This window comes from Budorcas taxicolor, chromosome 10 (assembly GCF_023091745.1).
Source record: "Budorcas taxicolor isolate Tak-1 chromosome 10, Takin1.1, whole genome shotgun sequence".
In the NCBI taxonomy this organism is placed as follows: domain Eukaryota; kingdom Metazoa; phylum Chordata; class Mammalia; order Artiodactyla; family Bovidae; genus Budorcas; species Budorcas taxicolor.
In genome coordinates, this window is record NC_068919.1 from 49,651,025 (window position 1) to 49,672,187 (window position 21,163).

Sequence of the window (21,163 nt, forward strand, 5' to 3'; positions counted from 1 at the left end):
AGGGGCTGCACTAGTTAGGCAGCTAGTGCACCTTGCCGAATACACCAGAGACTACGGACTCAGGCCAAAGACAAGAGAGGCCAAAAAAAAAAAAAAAAAAATGTAGAGATGAAAACTAAGAGAGTAAGTCTACATGTGGCACGATGAAAACTCTCTATGCCTCTCTTCAGCACACGAAGTATGTACAGCATGACTTCCCCAGTGGTCCCGTGGCTAAGCTCCTGCAATGCAAGAGCTATAGGAGACACAGGTTCTATCCCTGGGTGGGGAAGATGCCCTGGAGGAGGGCATAGAAACCCACTCCAGTATTCTTGCCTGGAGAATCCTATAGAGGGAGGACCTTGACAGACTACAGTCGATACAGTCGCAAAGAGTTGGACACGACTGAAATAACTTAGCACACAGGCAGGCTAAGACACCTCACTCGCTATGCAGGGGCCTGGGTTCAATCCCTGGTCAGGGAACTAGATCCCACATGACATAATTAAAAGATCCCTTGCCTAGCCAAATAAATACTAATACAATATATTTTAAAAAATAGAATGCATAGTATCTAGGTTTTGAAGTCCTAGGCTAAAAACAAGGGCAGGGAGATCTAAAAGAAAAAAAAGAAAAAACAGATTGAATTAGTTAAGTAGTTGGTGTGATAGCTTACACTAACTGCTGCTGCTGCTGCTAAGTCGCTTCAGTCATGTCCGACTCTGTGCGACCCCAGAGACGGCAGCCCACCAGGCTCCACCATCTCTGGAATTCTCCAGGCAAGAACACTGGAGTGGGTTGCCATTTCCTTCTCCAATGCATGAAAGTGAAAAGTGAAAGTGAAGTCGCTCAGTCGTGTCCGACATTTGCAACCCCATGGGCCGCAGCCTACCAGGCTCCTCTGTCCACGGGATTCTCCAGGCAAGAGTACTGGAGTGGATTACCATTGCCTTCTCCGTTACACTAACTACTTCACTTTAAATACTAAAAGGTCCATCTGCCAACATCTGCCTGGCAGTAGACATCATCCTTTTACACATTAAAGTTTTTATATTATATAATTTTAAACATTTAGTTTTTATACTACATAATTTTAAAACATTTATTGAAAACCAAGATATGCTAGGTATTTGAGAAAAACCTGTAATGCAAAAGAGATCAAGTTAAACATTAAGAAAAACTGCAGAGATAGAGATAATTTAACACAGAGAGAGGGAAAATATTTTAACCCTCCTGCTAATATCCTCAGATATTTTTTAAAAGTGACACTGCATACTTTAAAACAAAAAAAAAGATGTGATGATAAAAGCAAGAAAGAATGGCTGGAAACTAAAATGATGATTTCTAAAATTAAAATTCAATAGAAAGTTTGAGAGATAAAAGGAAGAAAATTTTCCAGGATATAAGGCAAAAAAGGAAAGAAATATGAGAGAAAAGGTAAGAGTTATACAGGACCATTCCTAGAGGTAAAATTTGTTGCAGAAGTTCCACAAAGGAAGAACAAAGAACATGGAGAGAAGAAATGATGAAAGAAGTAATAAGACATTTCCCAAAACAAAGATTTCTGAAGTTCTAACCTTGTTGATTCATTCATCTCTCCAGAGTCACTGAGATTGTTTCTGTCTTTGGCTACTGTGAATAACGATGTTATAAGCATAGACGTACAAGTCTCTGTTTGAGTTCCTGTTTTCAATTCTTTTTGATGTATACGTATGAATGGATGAATGGAAATGCTGGGTCGTACTGTCACTCTATGCTTAGCTTTTCGAGGGTTCTAATATCTCCATGTCCTGGCCAACATGTTACTGTCAATCTTCTTTACTAGTAGATCATCTAGTCATCCTAGTAGGTATAAAATGGCATCTTATTGCAGCCTCACTGTTTTATTCTCTTACTAGTTACTTTAAAAGTTCCTTAACAAAACCATTCTTACTTTTATTATCCTCTTAGGGAAGAATTTATGAATGGTGTAAAAGCATTTACCACATACATCCCCCAACATGCACACACATCTTTTGCGATATTTTCACCATTTATTATTGTAATTCTGTATAATTTAAATGCCACATTATTCTTTCTTCAAGCCTCCTACTTTCACTGTCAATGTGATTTATTCTCATAATTATAATTTTCTTTGGTCTCCATCACTTTCTGCATCTGTTCTTTCATGCAAGAGGGTTTTCTTTCTGCATAATGAATGATTTGGAGAATATTCTTTATGCTTATCTCCTGTTGGAATAACTTTAATTTTCTCAAAAATATAATTTCTTTTAATATATTCTAACAACATATTAATTTTACCTTCTTTATAGAAGTATATCCAGAAGAGTAGTTATTTTCTCAAGGCACCTTGGAGATAACATTTCACTGTTTTCTGAAGTTCTTGTCATTGAAATGTCAGTGTTGGGTTTAAGTGCAGTTTCTTCAAAGTTAATGTCTTTTTTGTTGGTTTGTTTTTGAAGAGAGATATCAGATACAGTGAGGGAACCTAACAAGACAAATTGAAGTCCCAGAAAAAAAAGAGAAAAGAAGGGATCTGAGACAATATTTTGAAGAGATGATCATTAATAGTCTACTAATTCAAGATGCCCCACGAAGCCCAAGCAAAATAAATCCTCAACTAAACACATCTTATAAAAATGAAACTTCAGTAAATCAAGACAGGGATAAAAAAACTAAACAAACAAAAAACCCAAAATGATAGCAAAATATACATTCTTGTTGAGTGTACATGATATATTTACCAAGCTATATCAGTTATGTTCTGTGACATAAAACAAGTCTGTTCAGAAAGATTAAATTCATACAAAGCATCCTCTCAACTTAAAGTATTCTAAAATTCAGTAACAGAAAGATATTTGAACAAATTTCCCCAAATAATTAAAAGTTAAACACAACACATAAATAACCAATGGATCAAAGGTCACAAAAGAAAAAGTCTAATGTTATGGACTGAATGAAAACAGAACCACAATTATTCAAAAGTTATGGGATGCCATTAAAGCTATGTTTTCAAGGAAACGCGTAGCATCAAATGTTTATATTGGAATAGAAAACTTTAATATCAATGACCTATCCTTCCAACTTAATAAACTACAAGAGCAACTTAAACTGAAAGCAAGCAGAAAGAAGGAAATAAAATTTAAAAACTTATAATAAGGCATGCGGGCACCAGCTGGGGCTGTGCGGCCCCCACAGGGCCTCAGAGGCTACCCAGCAGCTGGGCTGGAAGCTCGTATGGCTCCTGTGTTTCCCGTGGCAACAAGAACTTGTTTAAGAAATTTTCCTCAAAAACCATTTAGTTCATGTCACTTTAGACTCCTCTAGACTATGGTGGTTTCTCAAGTTTTCCTTGTTTTTGATGATTTTGACAAATTGAAGAGTTCAGTTCAGTTCAGTTGCTCAGTCGTGTCCGACTCTTTGCAACCCCATGGACTGCAGCACACCAGGCTTCCCAGTCCATCACCAACTCCTGGAGCTTGCTCAAATTCATGTCCATTGAGTTGGTGATGCCATCCAACCATCTCATCCTCTGTCATCCCCTTCTCCTCCTGCCTTCAATCTTTTCCAGCATCAGGGTCTTTCCAATGAGTTCTTCGCATGAGGTGGCCAAAGTATTGGAGTTTCAGCTTCAGCATCCGTCCTTCCAATGAATATTCAGGACTGATTTCCTTTAGGATTGATGTGTTGGATCTCCTTGCAGTCCAAGGGACTCTCAAGAGTCTTCTCCAACACCACAGTTCAAAAGCATCAATTCTTCGATGCTCATCTGTCCTTATACTTTGAAGAGTACTGGTTAGAAAGATGTTTTAGTATGAAGGTCTTTCCTCGGGATTTCTACTTCCAAATCATTCAGGTTGGAGTTACTAACAAAGAACACTTCAAAGAACACCAAGGAGGAGGATCGTGAGCACTAAAGGCCTAGGATGGCCTCCTTTATAAAGCACAGACAGAGTCTCTGAACACTTCTGATGTGAGCCAAGAGATCTGTAACCTGAATGTGAGGTTTCCAAAGTCTCTCTGACTTTAGACCTTTCAGCCTGCTGTGTGTATTGGAAGACAGCTCTTTTTGCTGAGCAGAATGAGCACAGGATTTAACCATCTTACAGAAAAGCACTGTTCATATGAGGCACCATTTGATGTCTCAGTAGACCCTGAGGAGTGTGTTGCCCATAGTGTTTGCTTGAGACAAAATGAAGCTCCATCTGAGACTGATTAGTTACTGGCAGTTGCTGATTGTGGACCCCAGATGAAAAAGAAGACTACATACAAAATGACTTAAGGGAATCTACTGCTGCTGCTGCTGCTAAATCGCGTCAGTTGTGTCCGATTCCGTGCGACTCCATAGATGGCAGCCTACCAGGCTCCACCGTCTCTGGGATTCTCCAGGCAAGAACATTGGAGTGGGTTGCCATCTCCTTCTCCAATGCATGAAAGTGAAAAGTGAAAGTGAAGTTGCTCAGTCACGTTGGACTCAGCGACCCCATGGACTGCAGCTTACCAGGCTCCTCTGTCCATGGGATTTTCCAGGCAAGAATACTGGAGTGGGTTGCTATTGCTTTCTCCGAAGGGAACCTACTGCCTCCTCTAATATCGTGAAATCTGCTGTGCATTCAAATCTGTGTGGACTCAATCAGGAGGCACTCAAAAAGCAAATAATAGTATGACCAAAACAAAAGGAGAAATGACTAGTTGAGTTGACAAAGCAGTAGAAAAAGAAAACAAACCCCTCATGGATGATGACATCTCCCCTAAAGAGGATCTGCTGCGTTGGAATGAGTGTAAATGATCTACATTTTGCTAGTGCATTTTTGGAGGAGCACACACTGGAATATGAATGTGAACTGCTAGAAAATAAATTAGAGGCAGAGAGAAGAGGTGACAAAAAGGAAACAAGTTAACTTGTTACAGAATGTGAATTAGTAAGTCTGTGAGACATTAGCTCTGCTAATAAACTTCTTTTATGAAGTTAAACTGATGAAGAACAACAGCTGCCATTAAAATCGCTACTATTTTAGACCTACCGTATGACCCTGCCATCCCAATTCTGGGCCTATATCAGAGAAAACCATAATTTAGAAAGATGCATGCACCCCAATGCTAACGGTGGCACTATGTAAAACAGCCAAGGCATGGACAAGCAACCTAAATGGCCATCAACAGGAGAATGGATAAAGAAGATGTGGTGTAAATATAAATGGAATATTACTCAGCCAATAAAAACAATGAATTAATGCCATTTGCAGCAACATGATGGACCTAGAGATCATCATACAAGTGAAGTAAGCCAGACAGAGAAAGACAAATACCGGATGATATCAATTACATGTAGAATTTTTAAAAAAATGATACAAATCATCTTATATACAAAACAGAAATAGACTCACAGACATAGAAAAGAAACCTGTGGTTACCAATGGGGAAAGGGAAGGGGGAATAAATGAGTAGGAGCTTGAGATTAACATATATATACTACCATATATCAAGTAGATAAACAATAAGGACTTACTGTATAGCACAGGAAACTGTACTTGATATTCTGTACTAACTTACAAGGGAAAAGAATCTGAAAAAGAATATATATGTATATCTAACTGAATCACTTTGCTGTATACCTGAAACCAAACACAACATTATAAATCAATTATATTTCAATTTTTTAAAAGTCTGTCCTATGTTTATCTCTATGTACTATGTCATTATGCTTACACATATTATGAACTCCACTATGGAAAATAAATTTTTTTAATTTTCCAGATAGAAAAAAAATAAGAGCAGAAATCAATGAAATAGAAAATAAAAACAAAAAAGAAAAGTGAGTGATATCTAAAGCTAGTTCTTTGAGAATGTCAGTAATACAGATAAACCAGTAACCAGACTTTTTATGATTAATATAAATAAGAGAGAAGAAATAAATTGTCAATAACAAGAATGAGAGAGAGGACATCACATTAGAGCAACACATTGACTTCATTGTTTTAGAACTTCCCTAAAGAAAACATGAGGTCCAGATGGCTTCATTGGTGAATTCTACAAAACACTTAAGGAACAAATAATACCAGTTCTATACACAAACTCTTGTAGAAAATAGATGACTGAGTGTTACAGCTCTTTTGGAATTTGTCTAGCAGGTTTTCGAGTTCACACTGGAAAGCCTAAAAAAAAAAAAAAAATGTGATTGAATGTAACTCAACTCATTCTATGGGGCCAGCATTGCCCTAAATCAATGCCAAACATATTAAAAGGAAATTTAGAACAATATCCCTCATGAAAATAGGTACAAAACTCCTTAACAAAATATTAGTAAATCAAATTTGGTGATACATAAACATGGATACTACATCATGGCTTAATCATAAGAATGCATGATTTATATAATAATACAAAAATCAGTCAATGTAACTCATATTTTCACACTATGAAAGAAAAACTAGATGATTATTTCAAATGATCCAGAAAAAAATCTACAAAATTCAATATCCATTCATGATAACTCACAGCAAATGAAAAATAGTTGGGGGAAACCTTCCTCAATCTAGAAAAAAAACTCTATAAAACACCTACAGCTAATATCATCCTTAGTACTGAAACACTAATGACTTTCCCCCTAAAATAAGGAACAAAGAACGTCACTATCACAGGCCGAATTTCGCTCTGCCTTGGCACTTAGAGCCCATAATTCCCTTTCTGTTTCAATGAAATTATGTTTATATCCCCTACTCAGTTCAGTTGCTCATTCGTGTCCGACTCTTTGCAACCCCATGAATTGCAGCACGCCAGGCCTCCCTGTCCATCACCAACTCCCAGAGTCTACTCAAACTCACATCCATCAAGTCAGTGATGCCATCCAGCCATCTCATCCTCGGTCGTCCCCGTCTCCTCCTGCCCCCAATCCCTCCCAGCATCAGAGTCTTTTCCAATGAGTCAACTCTTCGCATGAGGTGGCCAAAGTACTGGAGTTTCAGCTTTAGCATCATTCCCTCCAAAGAAATCCCAGGGCTGATCTCCTTCAGAATGGACTGGCTGGATCTCCTTGCAGTCCAAGGGACTCTCAAGAGTCCTCTCCAAAACCACAGTTCAAAAGCATCAATTCTTCGGCGCTCAGCCTTCTTCACAGTCCAACTCTCACATCCATACCTGACCACAGGAAAAACCATAGCCTTGACTAGACGGACCTTAGTCGGCAAAGTAATGTCTCTGCTTTCGAATATGCTATCTAGGTTGCTCATAACTTTCCTTCCAAGGAGTAAGCGTCTTTTAATTTCATGGCTGCAGTCACCATCTGCAGTGATTTTGGAGCCCCCAAAAATAAAGTCTGACACTGTTTCCACTGTTTCCCCACCTATTTCCCATGAAGTGATGGGACCGGATGCCATGATCTTCATTTTCTGAATGTTGACTTCAAGCCAACTTTTTCACTCTCCTCTTTCACTTTCATCGAGAGGCTTTTTAGTTCCTCTTCACTTTCTGCCATAAGGGTGGTATCATCTGCATATCTGAGGTTATTGATATTTCTCCCGGCAATCTTGATTCCAGCTTGTGCTTCTTCCAGCCCAGCGTTTCTCATGATGTACTCTGCATATAAATTAAATAAGCAGGGTGACAATATACAGCCTTGACATACTCCTTTTCCTATTTAGAACCAGTCTGTTGTTCCATGTCCAATTCTAACTGTTGCTTCCTGACCTGCATACAGATTTCTCAACAGGCAGGTCAGGTGGTCTGGTATTCCCATCTCTCTCAGAATTTTCCACAGTTTATTGTGATCCACACAGTCCAAGGCTTTGGCATAGTCAATAAAGCAGAAATAGATGTTTTTCTGGAACTCTCTTGCTTTTTCGATGATCCAGCGGATGTTGGCAAGTTATCTCTGGTTCCTCTGACTTTTCTAAAACCAGCTTTAACATCTGGAAGTTCATGCTTCACATATTGTTGAAGCCTGGCTTGGAGAATTTTGAGCATTACTTTACTAGCGTGTGAGATGAATGCAATTGTGCGGTAGTTTGAGCTTTCTTTGGCATTGCCTTTCTTTGGGATTGGGATGAAAACTGACCTTTTCCAGTTCTGTGGCCACTGCTGAGTTTTCCAAATTTGCTGGCATATTGAGTGCCGCACTTTCACAGCATCATCTTTCAGGATTTGAAATAGCTTGACTGGAATTCCGTCACCTCCACTAGCTTTGTTCGTAGTGATGCTTTCTAAGGCCCACTTGACTTCACATTCCAGGATGTCTGGCTCTAGATGAGTGATCACACCATCGTGATTATCTGGGTCATGAAGATCTTTTTTGTACAGTTCTTCTGTGTATTCTTGCCACCTCTTCTTAATATCTTCTGCTTCTGTTAGGTCCATACCATTTCTGTCCTTTATCGAGCCCATCTTTGCATGAAATGTTCCCTTGGTATCTCTAATTTTCTTGAAGAGATCTCTAGTCTTTCCCATTCTGTTGTTTTCCTCTATTTCTTTGCATTGATCGCTGAGGAAGGCTTTCTTATCTCTCCTTGCTATTCTTTGGAACTCTGCATTCAGATGCTTATATCTTTCCTTTTCTCCTTTGCTTTTCGCTTCTCTTCTTTTCACAGCTATTTGTAAGGCCTCCCCAGAGAGCCATTTTGCTTTTTTGCATTTCTTTTCCATGGGGATGGTCTTGATCCCTCTCTCCTGTACCATGTCATAAACCTCATTCCATAGTTCATCAGGCACTCTATCTATCAGATCTAGGCCCTTAAATCTATTTCTCACTTTCACTGTATAATCATAAGGGATCTGATTTAGGTCATACCTAAATGGTCTAGCGGTTTTCCCTACTTTCTTCAATTTAAGTCTGAATTTGGTAATAAGGAGTTCATGATCTGAGCCACAGTCAGCTCCTGGTCTTGTTTTTGCTGACTGCATAGAGCTTCTCCATCTTTGGCTGCAAAGAATACAATCAATCTGATTTCGGTGTTGACCATCTGGTGATGTCCATGTGTAGAGTCTTCTCTTGTGTTGTTGGAAGAGGGTGTTTGCTATGACCAGTGCATTTTCTTGGCAAAACTCTATTAGTCTTTACCCTGCTTCATTCCATATTCCAAGGCCAAATTTGCCTCTTACTCCAGGTGTTTCTTGACTTCCTACTTTTGCATTCCAGTCCCCTATAATGAAAAGGACATCTTTTTTGGGTGTTAGTTCTAGAAGGTCTTGTAGGTCTTCATAGAACCGTTCAACTTCAGCTTCTTTAGCATTACTGGTTGGGGCATAGACTTGGATTACTGTGATATTGAATGGTTTGCCTTGGAAACGAACAGAGATCATTCTGTCGTTTTTGAGATTGCATCCAAGTACTGCATTTCAGACTCTTTTGCTGACCATGATGGCTACTCCATTTCTTCTGAGGGATTCCTGTCCACAGTAGTAGATATAATGGTCATGTGAGTTAAATTCACCCATTCCAGTCCATTTAAGTTCGCTGATTCCTTGAATGTCGATGTTGACTCTTGCCATCTCTTGTTTGACCACTTCCAATTTGCCTTGATTCATGGACCTGACATTCCAGGTTCCTATGCAATATTGCTCTTTACAGCATCAGACTTTGTTTCTACCACCAGTCACATCCACAGCTGGGTATTGTTTTTGTTTTGTCTCCATCCCTTCTTTCTTTCTGGAGTTATTTCTCCACTGATCTCCAGTAGCATATTGGACACCTACTGACCTGGGGATTTCAGGGATAATTTAATTTAATAATTTAATTAATTTAATAATAAGAAATTACTTAATAAATTTAATATTTTAATTAATCCATTTACCCTCTAACCGTACTGTGACCTTCTAAAGGTCAAGTCTTTTGTTTTACTCAGTTTTGTATAAATATTTGTTGAATAATTCAATTAAGAGCTGTAAAGGGGGGCTTTCCTGGTCGTCCAGTGGTTGGGAATCCACCTTGCAATGCCGAGGACTCCGGTTTGATCTCTGGTTGGGGAGGATCTCACATGCTCTAGGGCAACTAAGCCTGTGCATCACAACTACTGAAGTTCACATAGCCAGAGCTTCACAACAGAAACCACTACAATGAGAAGCCCGTACACTGCGACTAGAGAGTAGGCCCTGCTCTCTGAAACTAGAAAAAGCCCGAACAGCAACAAAGACTCAGCACAAAAATAAACTAAAAAAGAAAAAGAGTTGTAAAGGCTCTTAAGGATCATCCAGTTCAGTCATCTTATTTTCCACCAGAGTCAAGTAAACCCTACAGAGATCAGATAGCTTTCCAATATCCCAGAACAATTTAGTTAGTAGTAATAATCTATTCTGTTTTTTCACCTAAGAGGTACCATCTCCTCGAACTGATCATTAAGTCAACTTCATTCACATTACAAATGAGATAATTACGGCTGAGAAAGTTTAAATTACTTGACCATGGTCAATATTAAGTGTTAAGCTGTACATAAAGACAAAATGATTCATGTTAAAAATATTTTCCACTGCTTCACCTTTGGTTTACGCAACAAAACCTGTCTTAACAATGAGACAGTGATGCAATCTAAAATTCTGAAACTGAATTTTCGATGTGAAATACACACTAATTCTTTGCCATAAGTGCCAGTTTATTTATATTTTTAAAATAATTATTCATTTTATTTTTGGCAGTCCTGTCCTGGGTCTTCGTTGCTGCATGGACTTTCTCTAAATAGTGTGAGCAGGGCCTACTCTCCAGTTTTGGTGCCCAGGCTTCTCACTGTGGCTGTCCTGTTGTGGAGCACAGGCTCCAGGGCACACAGGCTTCAGCAGCTGCAACACATGGACTCAGCAGTTGTGGCACGCGGGCTCCAGGGCAGGGTGCTCAATAGTTTTAGCACAGGGGCTTAGTTGCTCCGTGACATGTGGGATCTTCCCAGGTTAGGGATTGAACTTGTGTCTCCTGCACTGGCAGGCAGAGTCGTTGTCACTGAGCCACCGGGGAAGCCCTAAGTGCCACTTTAAATGAACCATATTTTATTACATTTACTTATGTGTTTAAACATTGCCAGTCCTATTCTCTAATAGTATTTGCAAGAGTTTACATGAATACAGGTAATATCAGGGTAGAAACCTAAATAGAATTAGAATGTAGAGAACCAATGAAAACTAAATGAGGATAGGAAAATTTACCCAGAGATAGTTGTGATACAGAAATACATACCACAAAATTATGGACAAATTCTAGACAAGAGCCACAAATCTAGCTTTAGATTCCTTTCAGCCAAAGGCAATAGGGAAATGCAATCAGCTACAAGATTCACAAGTATCAACAAGATAATATAGCTCAGAAGAATCAGGAATCTTCCTTATGTTGAGACTAGAAACAAATATTATTATTAAAAGATAATATTAAAGGAGCACTGTGAAACAGTAAACAGCATCCTTAATAACATACCTGTAATGATTACCATGGTGAATTTCATGAAAAGAAAGAAGCTGAGGAGATCACACACACACACACACACACACATTGGATGATAGTTCTGTTTCTCTGGAGAACTCTGACGTATATCCAGATTTAAGAGTGATTACATTAACTATTACTGTATTAAATATTTCAGGTAAAAGAAATGATTGTCAGCCTAGATTAAATAAACAAAGCCAACTGTATGTTAGTTAGAAAAGCACATTTAAGAAACACACAATAAAGGCTGAAGGCAAAGCTTTGTAAACACTAGCCAAGAGACAGCTGCTGCTGCTGCTGCTAAGTCGCTTCAGTCGTGTCTGACTCTGGGCGACCCCAGAGACAGCTAGTACAGTATTAAAGGGGAAAAAAAATCCATTAAAGAAAAAAGGCTCACTTAACAATGATTGAGATTTAACAACTGTACTTCTGTATGAACCAAAACCAAAGATTTAAAATATATAAAGTAAAAAAAAAAAAAAATATATATATATATATATATATATATATATATATATATATATATATATATATATAAAGTAACCTTTGACAGCTCTACAAAGAAAATCAACAAATCCACATTCTTGGAAAAATTTTAACCCACCTCTCACAGTAATTAATATAACAGGCAGACAGAAAATCAGTAAGGACATAGAAGATTTGAACTATGTATTTGTTTGTAACAAATACAAACATTTGTTTTTGTTTGAACTATTTGTATTTTGTAAGGGACTAGATCTAATAGATAGAGTGCCTGATGAACTATGGACCGAGGTTCGTGACATTGTACAGGAGACAGGGATCAAGACCATCCCCATGAAAAAAAAATGTAAAAAAAGCAAAATGGCTGTCTGAGGAGGGCTTACAAATAGCTGTGAAAAGAAGAGAAGTGAAAAGCAAAGGAGAAAAGGAAAGATATAAGCTTCTGAATGCAGAGTTCCAAAGAATAGCAAGAAGAGATAAGAAAGCCTTCTTCAGTGATCAATGCAAAGAAATAGAGGAAAACAACAGAATGGGAAAGACTAGAGATCTCTTCAAGAAAATCAGAGATACCAAGGGAACATTTCATGCAAAGATGGGCTCAATAAAGGGACAGAAATGGTATGGACCTAACAGAAGCAGAAGATATTAAGAAGAGGTGGCAAGAATACACAGAAGAACTGTACAAAAAAGAGCTTCACGACCCAGACAATCATGATGGTGTGATCACTTACCTAGAGCCAGACATCCTGGAATGTGAAGTCAAGTGGGCCTTAGAAAGCATCACTACGAACAAAGCTAGTGGAGGTGACGGAATTCCAGTCAAGCTATTTCAAATCCTGAAAGATGATGCTGTGAAAGTGCAGCACTCAATATGCCAGCAAATTTGGAAAACTCAGCAGTGGCCACAGGACTGTAAAAGGTCAGTTTTCATTCCAATCCCAGAGAAAGGCAATGCCAAAGAATGCTCAAACTACTGTACAATTGCACTCATCTCACACACTAGTAAAGTAATGCTCAAAATTCTCCAAGCCAGGCTTCAACAATATGTGAAGCATGAACTTCCAGATGTTAAAGCTGGTTTTAGAAAAGCAGAGGAACCAGAAACCAAATTGCTAACACCTCTGGATGATTGAAAAAGCAAGAGAATTCCAGAAAAACATCTACTTCTGCTTTACTGACTATGCCAAAGCCTTGGACTGTGTGGATCACAATAAACTGTGGAAAATTCTGAGAGAGATGGGAATACCAGACCACCTGACCTGCCTGTTGAGAAATCTGTATGCAGGTCAGGAAGCAACAGTTAGAACTGGACATGGAACAACAGACTGGTTCCAAATAGGAAAAGGAGTATGTCAAGGCTGTATATTGTCACCCTGCTTATTTAACTTATATGCAGAGTACATCATGAGAAATGCTGGGCTGGAAGAAGCACAAGCTGGAATCAAGATTGCCAGGAGAAATATCAATAACCTCAGATACGCAGATGACACCACCCTTAAGGCAGAAAGTGAAGAGGAACTAAAAAGCCTCTTGATGAAAGTGAAAGAGGAGAGTGAAAAAGTTGGCTTAAAGCTCAACATTCAGAAAATGAAGATCACGGCATCCGGTCCCATCACTTCATGGGAAATAGAAGGGGAAACAGTGGAAACAGTGTCAGACTTTATTTTTGGGGGCTCCAAAATCACTGCAGATGGTGATTGCAGCCATGAAATTAAAAGATGCTTACTCCTTGGAAGAAAAGTTATGACCAACCTAGACAGCACATTTAAAAGCAGAGACATTACTTTGCCAACAAAGGTCCGTCTAGTCAAGGCTGTGGTTTTTCCAGTAGTCACGTATGGATGTGAGAGTTGGACTATGAAGAAAGCTGAGTGCCGAAGAATTGATGCTTTTGAACTGTGTTGTTGGAGAAGACTCTTGAGAGTCCTTTGGACTGCAGGAGGCCCAACCAGTCCATCCTAAAGGAGATCAGCCCTGGGAGTTCTTTGGAAGGAATGATGCTAAAGCTGAAACTCCAGTATTTTGGCCACCTCATGTGAAGAGTTGACTCATTGGAAAAGACTCTGATGCTGGGAGGGATTGGGGGCAGGAGGAGAAGGGGACGACCGAGGATGAGATGGCTGGATGGCATCACGAACTCGATGGATGTGAGTTTGAGTAGACTCTGGGAGTTGGTGATGGACAGGGAGGCCTGGCGTGCTGCAGTTCATGTGGTCACAAAGAGTTGGACATTACTGAGCAACTAAACTGAACTGAAAGTATGTATTTGTATGGAACAAGCATTTTTATTATTTTCAGAGGGGACACATCTGATTTACTTCCTCTGTCATTACCTGAAGAGCTCCATTAGAAGGATACAATGATACAACTATAGCCAACAGTAAATATGGAGGTCAAGCAAGGATATTTCATGATACAAAAGGTTTTAAGGCCTACCTGAGGGCTTCCCTGGTGGCTCAGTTTGTGAAGAATCTGCCTGCAATGCAGGAGACCCATGTTCAATCCCTGGGTTGGGAGATGCCCTGGAGAAGGAAATGGCAACCCACTCCAGTATTCTTGGCCTGGGAAATCCCACGAGGAGCCTGGTAGGAGATAGTCCATGAGGTCGAGGAGACTTGGGCATGACTTTGCAACTAAACCACCACCACAAAGGCCTACTTGAAAGTAGGAGTAAGGAACAATTGACTTTGGGCAGGAAGATGGTAAACAGAGAGTAAGATGTCTCCAAAAAAAAAACAAAAACAAAAACAGTGAATAGGATTAATTGGGGCTTAGCATTAGGAGGAAGGAAAAAACACTCTTTTCAGGGAATGCAAATAAACTTGGATGGAAAACAGATGTTACAGAAAAAATTGCAATAGGTTTGGAATCATCCTAGTTTTTCTATTTACTAACTCTATGTTTTAGACTACTTAGTGACATTTTTCTTTAAGTTAAAACATTTTGTTTTGACTGCACAGCACATGGGATCTTAGTTCCCTAACCAGGGATCAAACCCAGGCCCGCTGCATTGGAAGCTGGAGTTTTAACAACTGGACCAACAGAGAAGTCCCTTATCAACATTTTTGAACCTCAGTATTCTCTTTCATAATATAAGGATCATTCTATCTTCCCTACAAGGGTTAGCTTTTCCTACTATAGGCTCTCAGAACACTGTATATTTCTTTCATCCCCCTAGCTACATTTGCAATTTTAGATGTGTTTTCATGATAGATTATGTCTTTAAAAAGACATCATCAATAAAAGATTATGCCTTAAAAGGCTGAGTGCCCAAGAATTGATGCTTTCAAATTGTGGTACTGGAGAATTGTGGTACTCCTTGGACAGCAAGGAGATCAAACCAGTCAATCCTAAAGGAAATCAACCCTTAATATTCATTGGAAGGAGTGATGCTGAAGCTGCAGCTCCAAGACTGTGGCCACCTAATGTGAAGAGTGGACTCATTGAAAAGGACCCTGATGTTGGGAAAGATTGAGGGAAGGAGGAGAAGGGGGCAACAGAGGATGAGATGGTTAGATAGCATCACCAAATCAATGGGACATGAATCTGAGCAAACTCCTGGAGACAGTGAAGGACAGGGAAACCTGGTGTGCTGCATGCCGTCCATGCAGTCACAAAGAGCTGGACATGACTTTCCAACTGAATAACAACATGGGTTTCCCCCAACTTAATTTGAATTATTTCAAACTTACAAAAAATATAAACAGTATACAGTGAACAACCTTCTGCCTTGCATCTAGATTTCCTAATTGTTATTTTGCCTAATTTTGTCACATTTGTCTCCCCAATGATTAACATCTTGCCACAGTTATTGTAACTTATTTGTATGTTCTCTCTCTTCTTCTCTCTCACAATGTGCTCCCGCCCACCTTTTCCATTTGAAAATAAACTGCAGACAGAACTATACTTCACTTCTAAGAACTTTAGCAAGTATCTCCTAAGAACTTGGACATTCTAAAAAGTAACCATGATATAACACTCCAGATATTTATCACTGATACCATAACACAAAACCAAAATTTCCAGTTGTCCATTTAGCAGCTTTTTCAGTCTTTGATCCAGGATCCAAACAACAGTGATAGATAAAATTTAGTTACCGTATTTCTTTAGCTATCTTTATTCAAGAAGTGCCCTACTATTTTTACTTTCACGATATGGTCAGAACCTCCATAGCCATGGATTCAACCAATGCTGGATCAAAAACATTCCCCCCCAAACTCCAGAAATTTCCAAAAAGCAAAACTTGAATTTTACATGTACTGATAACTCTTTATATAGCATTCACATTGTATTTAAAATTATGTATACATCATTTGCGTTGTCGTAGATATTATAAGTAATCCAAAGATGATGTAAGACCTGCAGGAGGATGTGCACAGGTTATATGCAAATGTGCGTGTGTTGAGTCCAACTCTTTGTGGCCCCATGGACTGTAGCCTGCCAGGCTCCTCTTTCCATGGGATTTCCCAGGCAAGAATACTGGGGTGGATAGCCATTCCCTGCTTGAGGGGATCTTCCCTACCCAGGGATCTAACTGACGTCTCCTGCGGCTCCTCCTGCCTGTATTGGCAGATTCTTTACCACTGAATCACCTAGAAAGCACAAATACACAAATACAGATTCAAATGGTAAAGAATCCACTTCAAATGCAGGGGACACGGGTTCAATTCCTGGGTTGGGAAGATCCTGCAGTGAAGGGATAGGCTACCCACTCCAGTATGCTTGGGCTTCCCTGGTGGCTCAGACAGTAAAGAATCTGCTTGCAATCTGGGAGACCTGGGTTTGATCCCTGGGTTGGGAAGATCCTCTGGAGAAGTGAATGGCAACCCACTCCAATATTCTTGCCTGGAGAATCCCCATGGACAGAAGACCCTGGCAGGCAAGATCCATAGGGTCGCAAAGAGTAAGACATGACTAAGCCCAACATGATACCATTTTATATAAAGGATTTGAGCATCTGCAGATCTGAGTATCTGAGGAGTTCCTGGAGCCAGTGCCCCACTGATACCAACAGACAACTGCACTGCTTTGAGAATCCAGATGAGTTATTCTGTGCAATGTTCTACTGCTAGATTTGTCTGATTGTTTTCTCATTATGAAGTTAAACATTCTTGACAGTTTGGCAGGTGATGTGTCCTCCAGTAATTCAGATCTGAAAGTACAGGTCTCCATTTTAAGATAACTCCACTGTCAGATTTTTTAAAAGACAAAAACTCGTTTATTCAACAGATAACATGATCTTTGGGTTAATATAGCCTAGAGAGTATATTAAAAACCAGAGACACCACTTTGCAGACAAAAGCCTGTCTAGTCAAAGCTATGGTTTTCCAGTGGTCATGTATGGATGTGAGAGTTAGACTACAAAGAAAGCTGAGCACCGAAGAATGGATGCTTTTGAACTGTGGTGTTGGAGAAGACTCTTGAGAGTCCCTTGGACTGCAAGGAGATCCAACCAGTCAATCCTAAAGGAAATCCACATGGAGTAGTCATTGGAAGGATGGATGCTGAAGCTGAAGCTCCAATACTCTGGCCACCTGATGCCAGCAGCAGACTTATTGGAAAAGACCCTGATGCTGGGAAAGACTGAGGACATGAGGAGAAGAGGGTGACAGAGAATGAGATGGTTGGACGGCATCATCAACTCACATGAGCTTGAGCAAACTCCAGGAGGCAGTGAAGGACAGCGAAGCCTGGGTGTGCTATAGTCCATGGGGTCCCAGAGTGGAACACAACTGAGTTACTGAACAACCACAAATGTAACCCCCCCTTTACAAGTGTCCACAGAAGGTGAAAGCAATGTGGTGAGTGGAAAAGACACTGGGGTGAGAACTGAGGTTTAGAGCCAATTCCGTCAGTAATTAATTGTGGGTCCTTAGGTTAAACTTCAAAAAACTTCATCTATTAAAAAGAGAGGATTGAGCCAAAAGATTCCTAAAGATCCTTTGAATTCTAATATTCTATGACTGTGGGTCAACTTGTAATAGAGACAGAGGTGGATTTTTGAATCAGGAGACCGGATTTCAGCACCAGTTCAGCCACATACCAGCTATGTGAAAATGTACAAACCACTTAATCTCTCTAAGCCTTACAGAGATTTTCCTCACAGGGATCAGAAGGATTAGGGGTTATTACAAGTCATATAAACCATAAATACTTACCTGACAAGCATTATTGTATAATGTCCAGTTTTCCTCTTTTTGCTCTAATTAGCTAATGAGAAAAGGCAATCTAAAGCGACCCAGACTTCATCAATTTGAATTTTTAAAACCAGGAAATGCCAAGAATTAAGAATTAAGCGTCATATTCTGTTTATGGAGTTTGTAGAATAGTTTTAATCCATAAATGCTTTTGATTTGATTATTAGTCATATTGGCTAAAGTTACTTGTACAGCGTAGTCCCTCATAAGATGGTCATTGTTCCTGGAAGCCCAAATTTGACGGGAGAAAACAGTGAACAGGGTATACGAGAACGGTAACAAGTCCTTACAAACCAAATTCATTTTTCAGTAATCAACTTTGTGTTGAGCCGCCAGGACTTCTGGAGATGACAACAAACTAAGGCTAGTGCAGATGGGAAGGTGTCCTGTTTTGTTTTGTGTTTTCAGTGAGATGGGCAGCCCTGGAATAAACTAAACCTCCTTGGAAAAAAAAGGCATGTTTTCCCATGAGACGTCCGAAGAGTGGGACTTGTTACACAGGCCAGCCCTATATATTCTTTATATTAACCGCTCTCGAGTTCCTTTCCTGCCTTTGAACGGAACTCTGGGAACCTAGTTCTTTCGCGTACGGTGGCCACATTTTTCCGATTATTCAGCAGGGACGGTAAAGTATTTCCCTGGAAAAGGTTTAGGGCAAGGACACGCCCCTTGGTTCGGGTTGAGTAACGCGCGAACTATCTATGACGAGAGTACCCGGCGCACTGCTATTGCTCAAGACTCGAGACGTTGCCAGAAAATGTGTAACGAAGCGGCGGAGGAACGGCGGCACGGCAGACGTTGGTGCGGTTGAACGCGCCCGATCTCCCAGTCCTAGCAAGGGGTCGCACCGCCCAGGTGGCCGCGATCCGCTCCCCAGCGCGCGCCGAGCGCCTGCCCTTCTCCACCCCGCTAGTGCGCACGCGCGCCTGTCATCCGGGTGCTGGTGGCGGCTGCAGGTTGCGCCGGGGTGGCGAACAGGGGGCGGGGCCTGCGGCTCATTGTGCGCAGCGCTGCGCGGCGCCGGCAGCCGGCGAGGCCTGAGTCGAAGTTGGAGCCGCTGCCGCCGCCCTGCAGTTCACTCGCTGCCTTGGCAGCGCGCCGCTCTTCTAAAATGGCTGCCGCTACCGGTGCTGTGGCAGCCTCGGCCGCTTCAGGTCAGGCAGAAGGTAAAAAGATCACCGATCTGCGGGTCATCGATCTCAAGTCCGAGCTGAAACGGCGAAACCTGGATATCACCGGAGTCAAGACCGTGCTCGTTTCCCGACTCAAGCAGGTGAGGCCCGGCGAGGTCCGGGAAGGCGAGCTTAGGCCGCGCCTCGGAGCCCCGACTACCGCCGCAGCCCCTGGCCGCTCAGCCTCCGGGGCCCACGGTGCGGTGCTGTGGGGAAGTCCCGGGCGTCGCCCGCGCGCGCGGGGAGAGTGAGGACCCTCCCGCAGCACCCCCGCCCCCGCGCGCCGGGCCGGGCCTGCCAGGGGCCCGCGAGCCGCCCGGGACTGGCCGCCGTAGCCGAGCGCGCCTCTGCCTCCCCCGGGACGTCCCCGCCAGGCTGCCGAGGGCTGCGGCCGGCCGGCGCGGCCTCCCAAGGGCGATCGTGGAGACCCGGGAGGCGCTCGGTCCCCAGTCTTTAGAGATGGTGAGCGCGTGCATTTCTTGGCCTCGTAGGGACTGGTTACTTTGGTGACTTCTGCAAAGTTACCGTTTAATTGTGCTCAACCGTTTTCTCCCCATACTAGCGGGGAATTGGTAGTGGGATTTGATGGGTGGGTAAGAGAAAGGTTTGTCCGCTGGGTTTTCAGTTTTTGCATTAGCACAATAATTTGCTTTTTCTTCCCTGATTATCTTTTTGGTTTGAGTGAGCGTTGGAATTATAGTAGAGGAGAACTAAGTTTGCATTATAGACATTAGGGAAGCTCCTTTTCGTTCTTTACTTTCGTAGCTAGCAACTTTTTTGCAATTGAGAATATTTAGAGTTTTGTTCAGTATGATAATATGTGATAGTTAATTTTCTCGACTAGGTAAAGTGTAAAGCTCCATGTGATTTTTCTACCTAATGATATTTCCTCCTGAAAGTTTCTCTCACTTGTTTAGTTTAATTGCTCCTTTGTGAAGTTGGTTTATGAAATGACTGGCAATCCTAATGTCTTGAGGCTTGAGGTTTGCTTTTTTTTTTTTCATTTCGTTTTTATAAAATAAGTTTAGATAGACTGTGTAGCATATTAACTTCTCTTTCTAATGTAGGCTATTGAAGAGGAAGGAGGCGATCCAGATAATATTGAATTAACTGTTTCAACTGATACTCCAAACAAGAAACCAACCAAAGGCAAAGGTTGTTACGAGTTATAAACATATTTTAAAATATATTTTGGTTATATAACTTGCCTCTGCTCTTATGCCACTTGCCCTGTTGATATAGTGCTACTCTTTGCTATTTCCCTCTGGCACTCTGCCTTGTTGGGTCAAGGAAGAAAAGTACTCTTGCCAGGCTTTGGGTGACTAGTAGCCCTTAAGATTTGGCTGAAGTTGTCCTGAAAGTGAAACCAGTTCTTTATTGCTTCCGAGTAAATTACAAAGTCAAGTTTCATAATATTTCTTCCTTCATAGTGTGAAGACCTGAAGAATAAAATATGGTTTAAAACATGTCTACCTTGCCCCACAATTGGCAGAGTATTGATGGAATTCCTACCAAATCTTTCACCTTGGCTCCTTGCTGTTTCCTCTAGTATATTAAAATTTTATAACCTTTGTGTTTACTATTTTGTTTGTCTTGGTGAACTTAATTTGCATTTAGGCCATTATACATTCTAATTTTCAGTAAAACTCAAAAAGACCTCACCAATCATACTAACAAGGTAGGGGAAAAAGAATCCAAAAATCCATGACTAATCAGCTTTTAAAAAAAGTTTTAACTCACAGGGATATATATGTTAAAGATGTCAATTTTCTAACTTTTAAACTAGGCCAGAATATATTTCTGGGATATGGTGATTTAGTGAATAGGTAAGGGTGGTTTTAAATTAACATTTTAACAATGTAAGTGGGGCTTAGATATGTTTAAAAGGTTCTAGCTGGTGAAATCCTTATTTGAATGACTACGGATTTCTTGCT

The 21,163-nt window shown here is 40.7% G+C and overlaps 1 protein-coding gene and 1 non-coding gene across 2 annotated transcripts in view; both read left to right on the forward strand.

The window, feature by feature from the left end:
- Positions 1-6,076: 6,076 nt before the first annotated feature.
- On the forward strand, positions 6,077-6,138 carry LOC128054884 (U7 small nuclear RNA). The gene has a single exon (XR_008200032.1). It is a non-coding gene; the product is annotated as a U7 small nuclear RNA (small nuclear RNA).
- Positions 6,139-19,168: 13,030 nt separating this feature from the next.
- The window catches only part of SLTM (SAFB like transcription modulator), a 43,282-nt gene continuing 41,287 nt past the window's right edge, over positions 19,169-21,163 (forward strand). Inside the window, exons 1-2 of the mRNA XM_052646665.1 lie at positions 19,169-19,330; positions 20,297-20,384. Of these exons, the coding sequence (XP_052502625.1) occupies positions 19,169-19,330; positions 20,297-20,384 (250 nt within the window). The remainder of the gene's footprint in view (positions 19,331-20,296; positions 20,385-21,163) is intronic.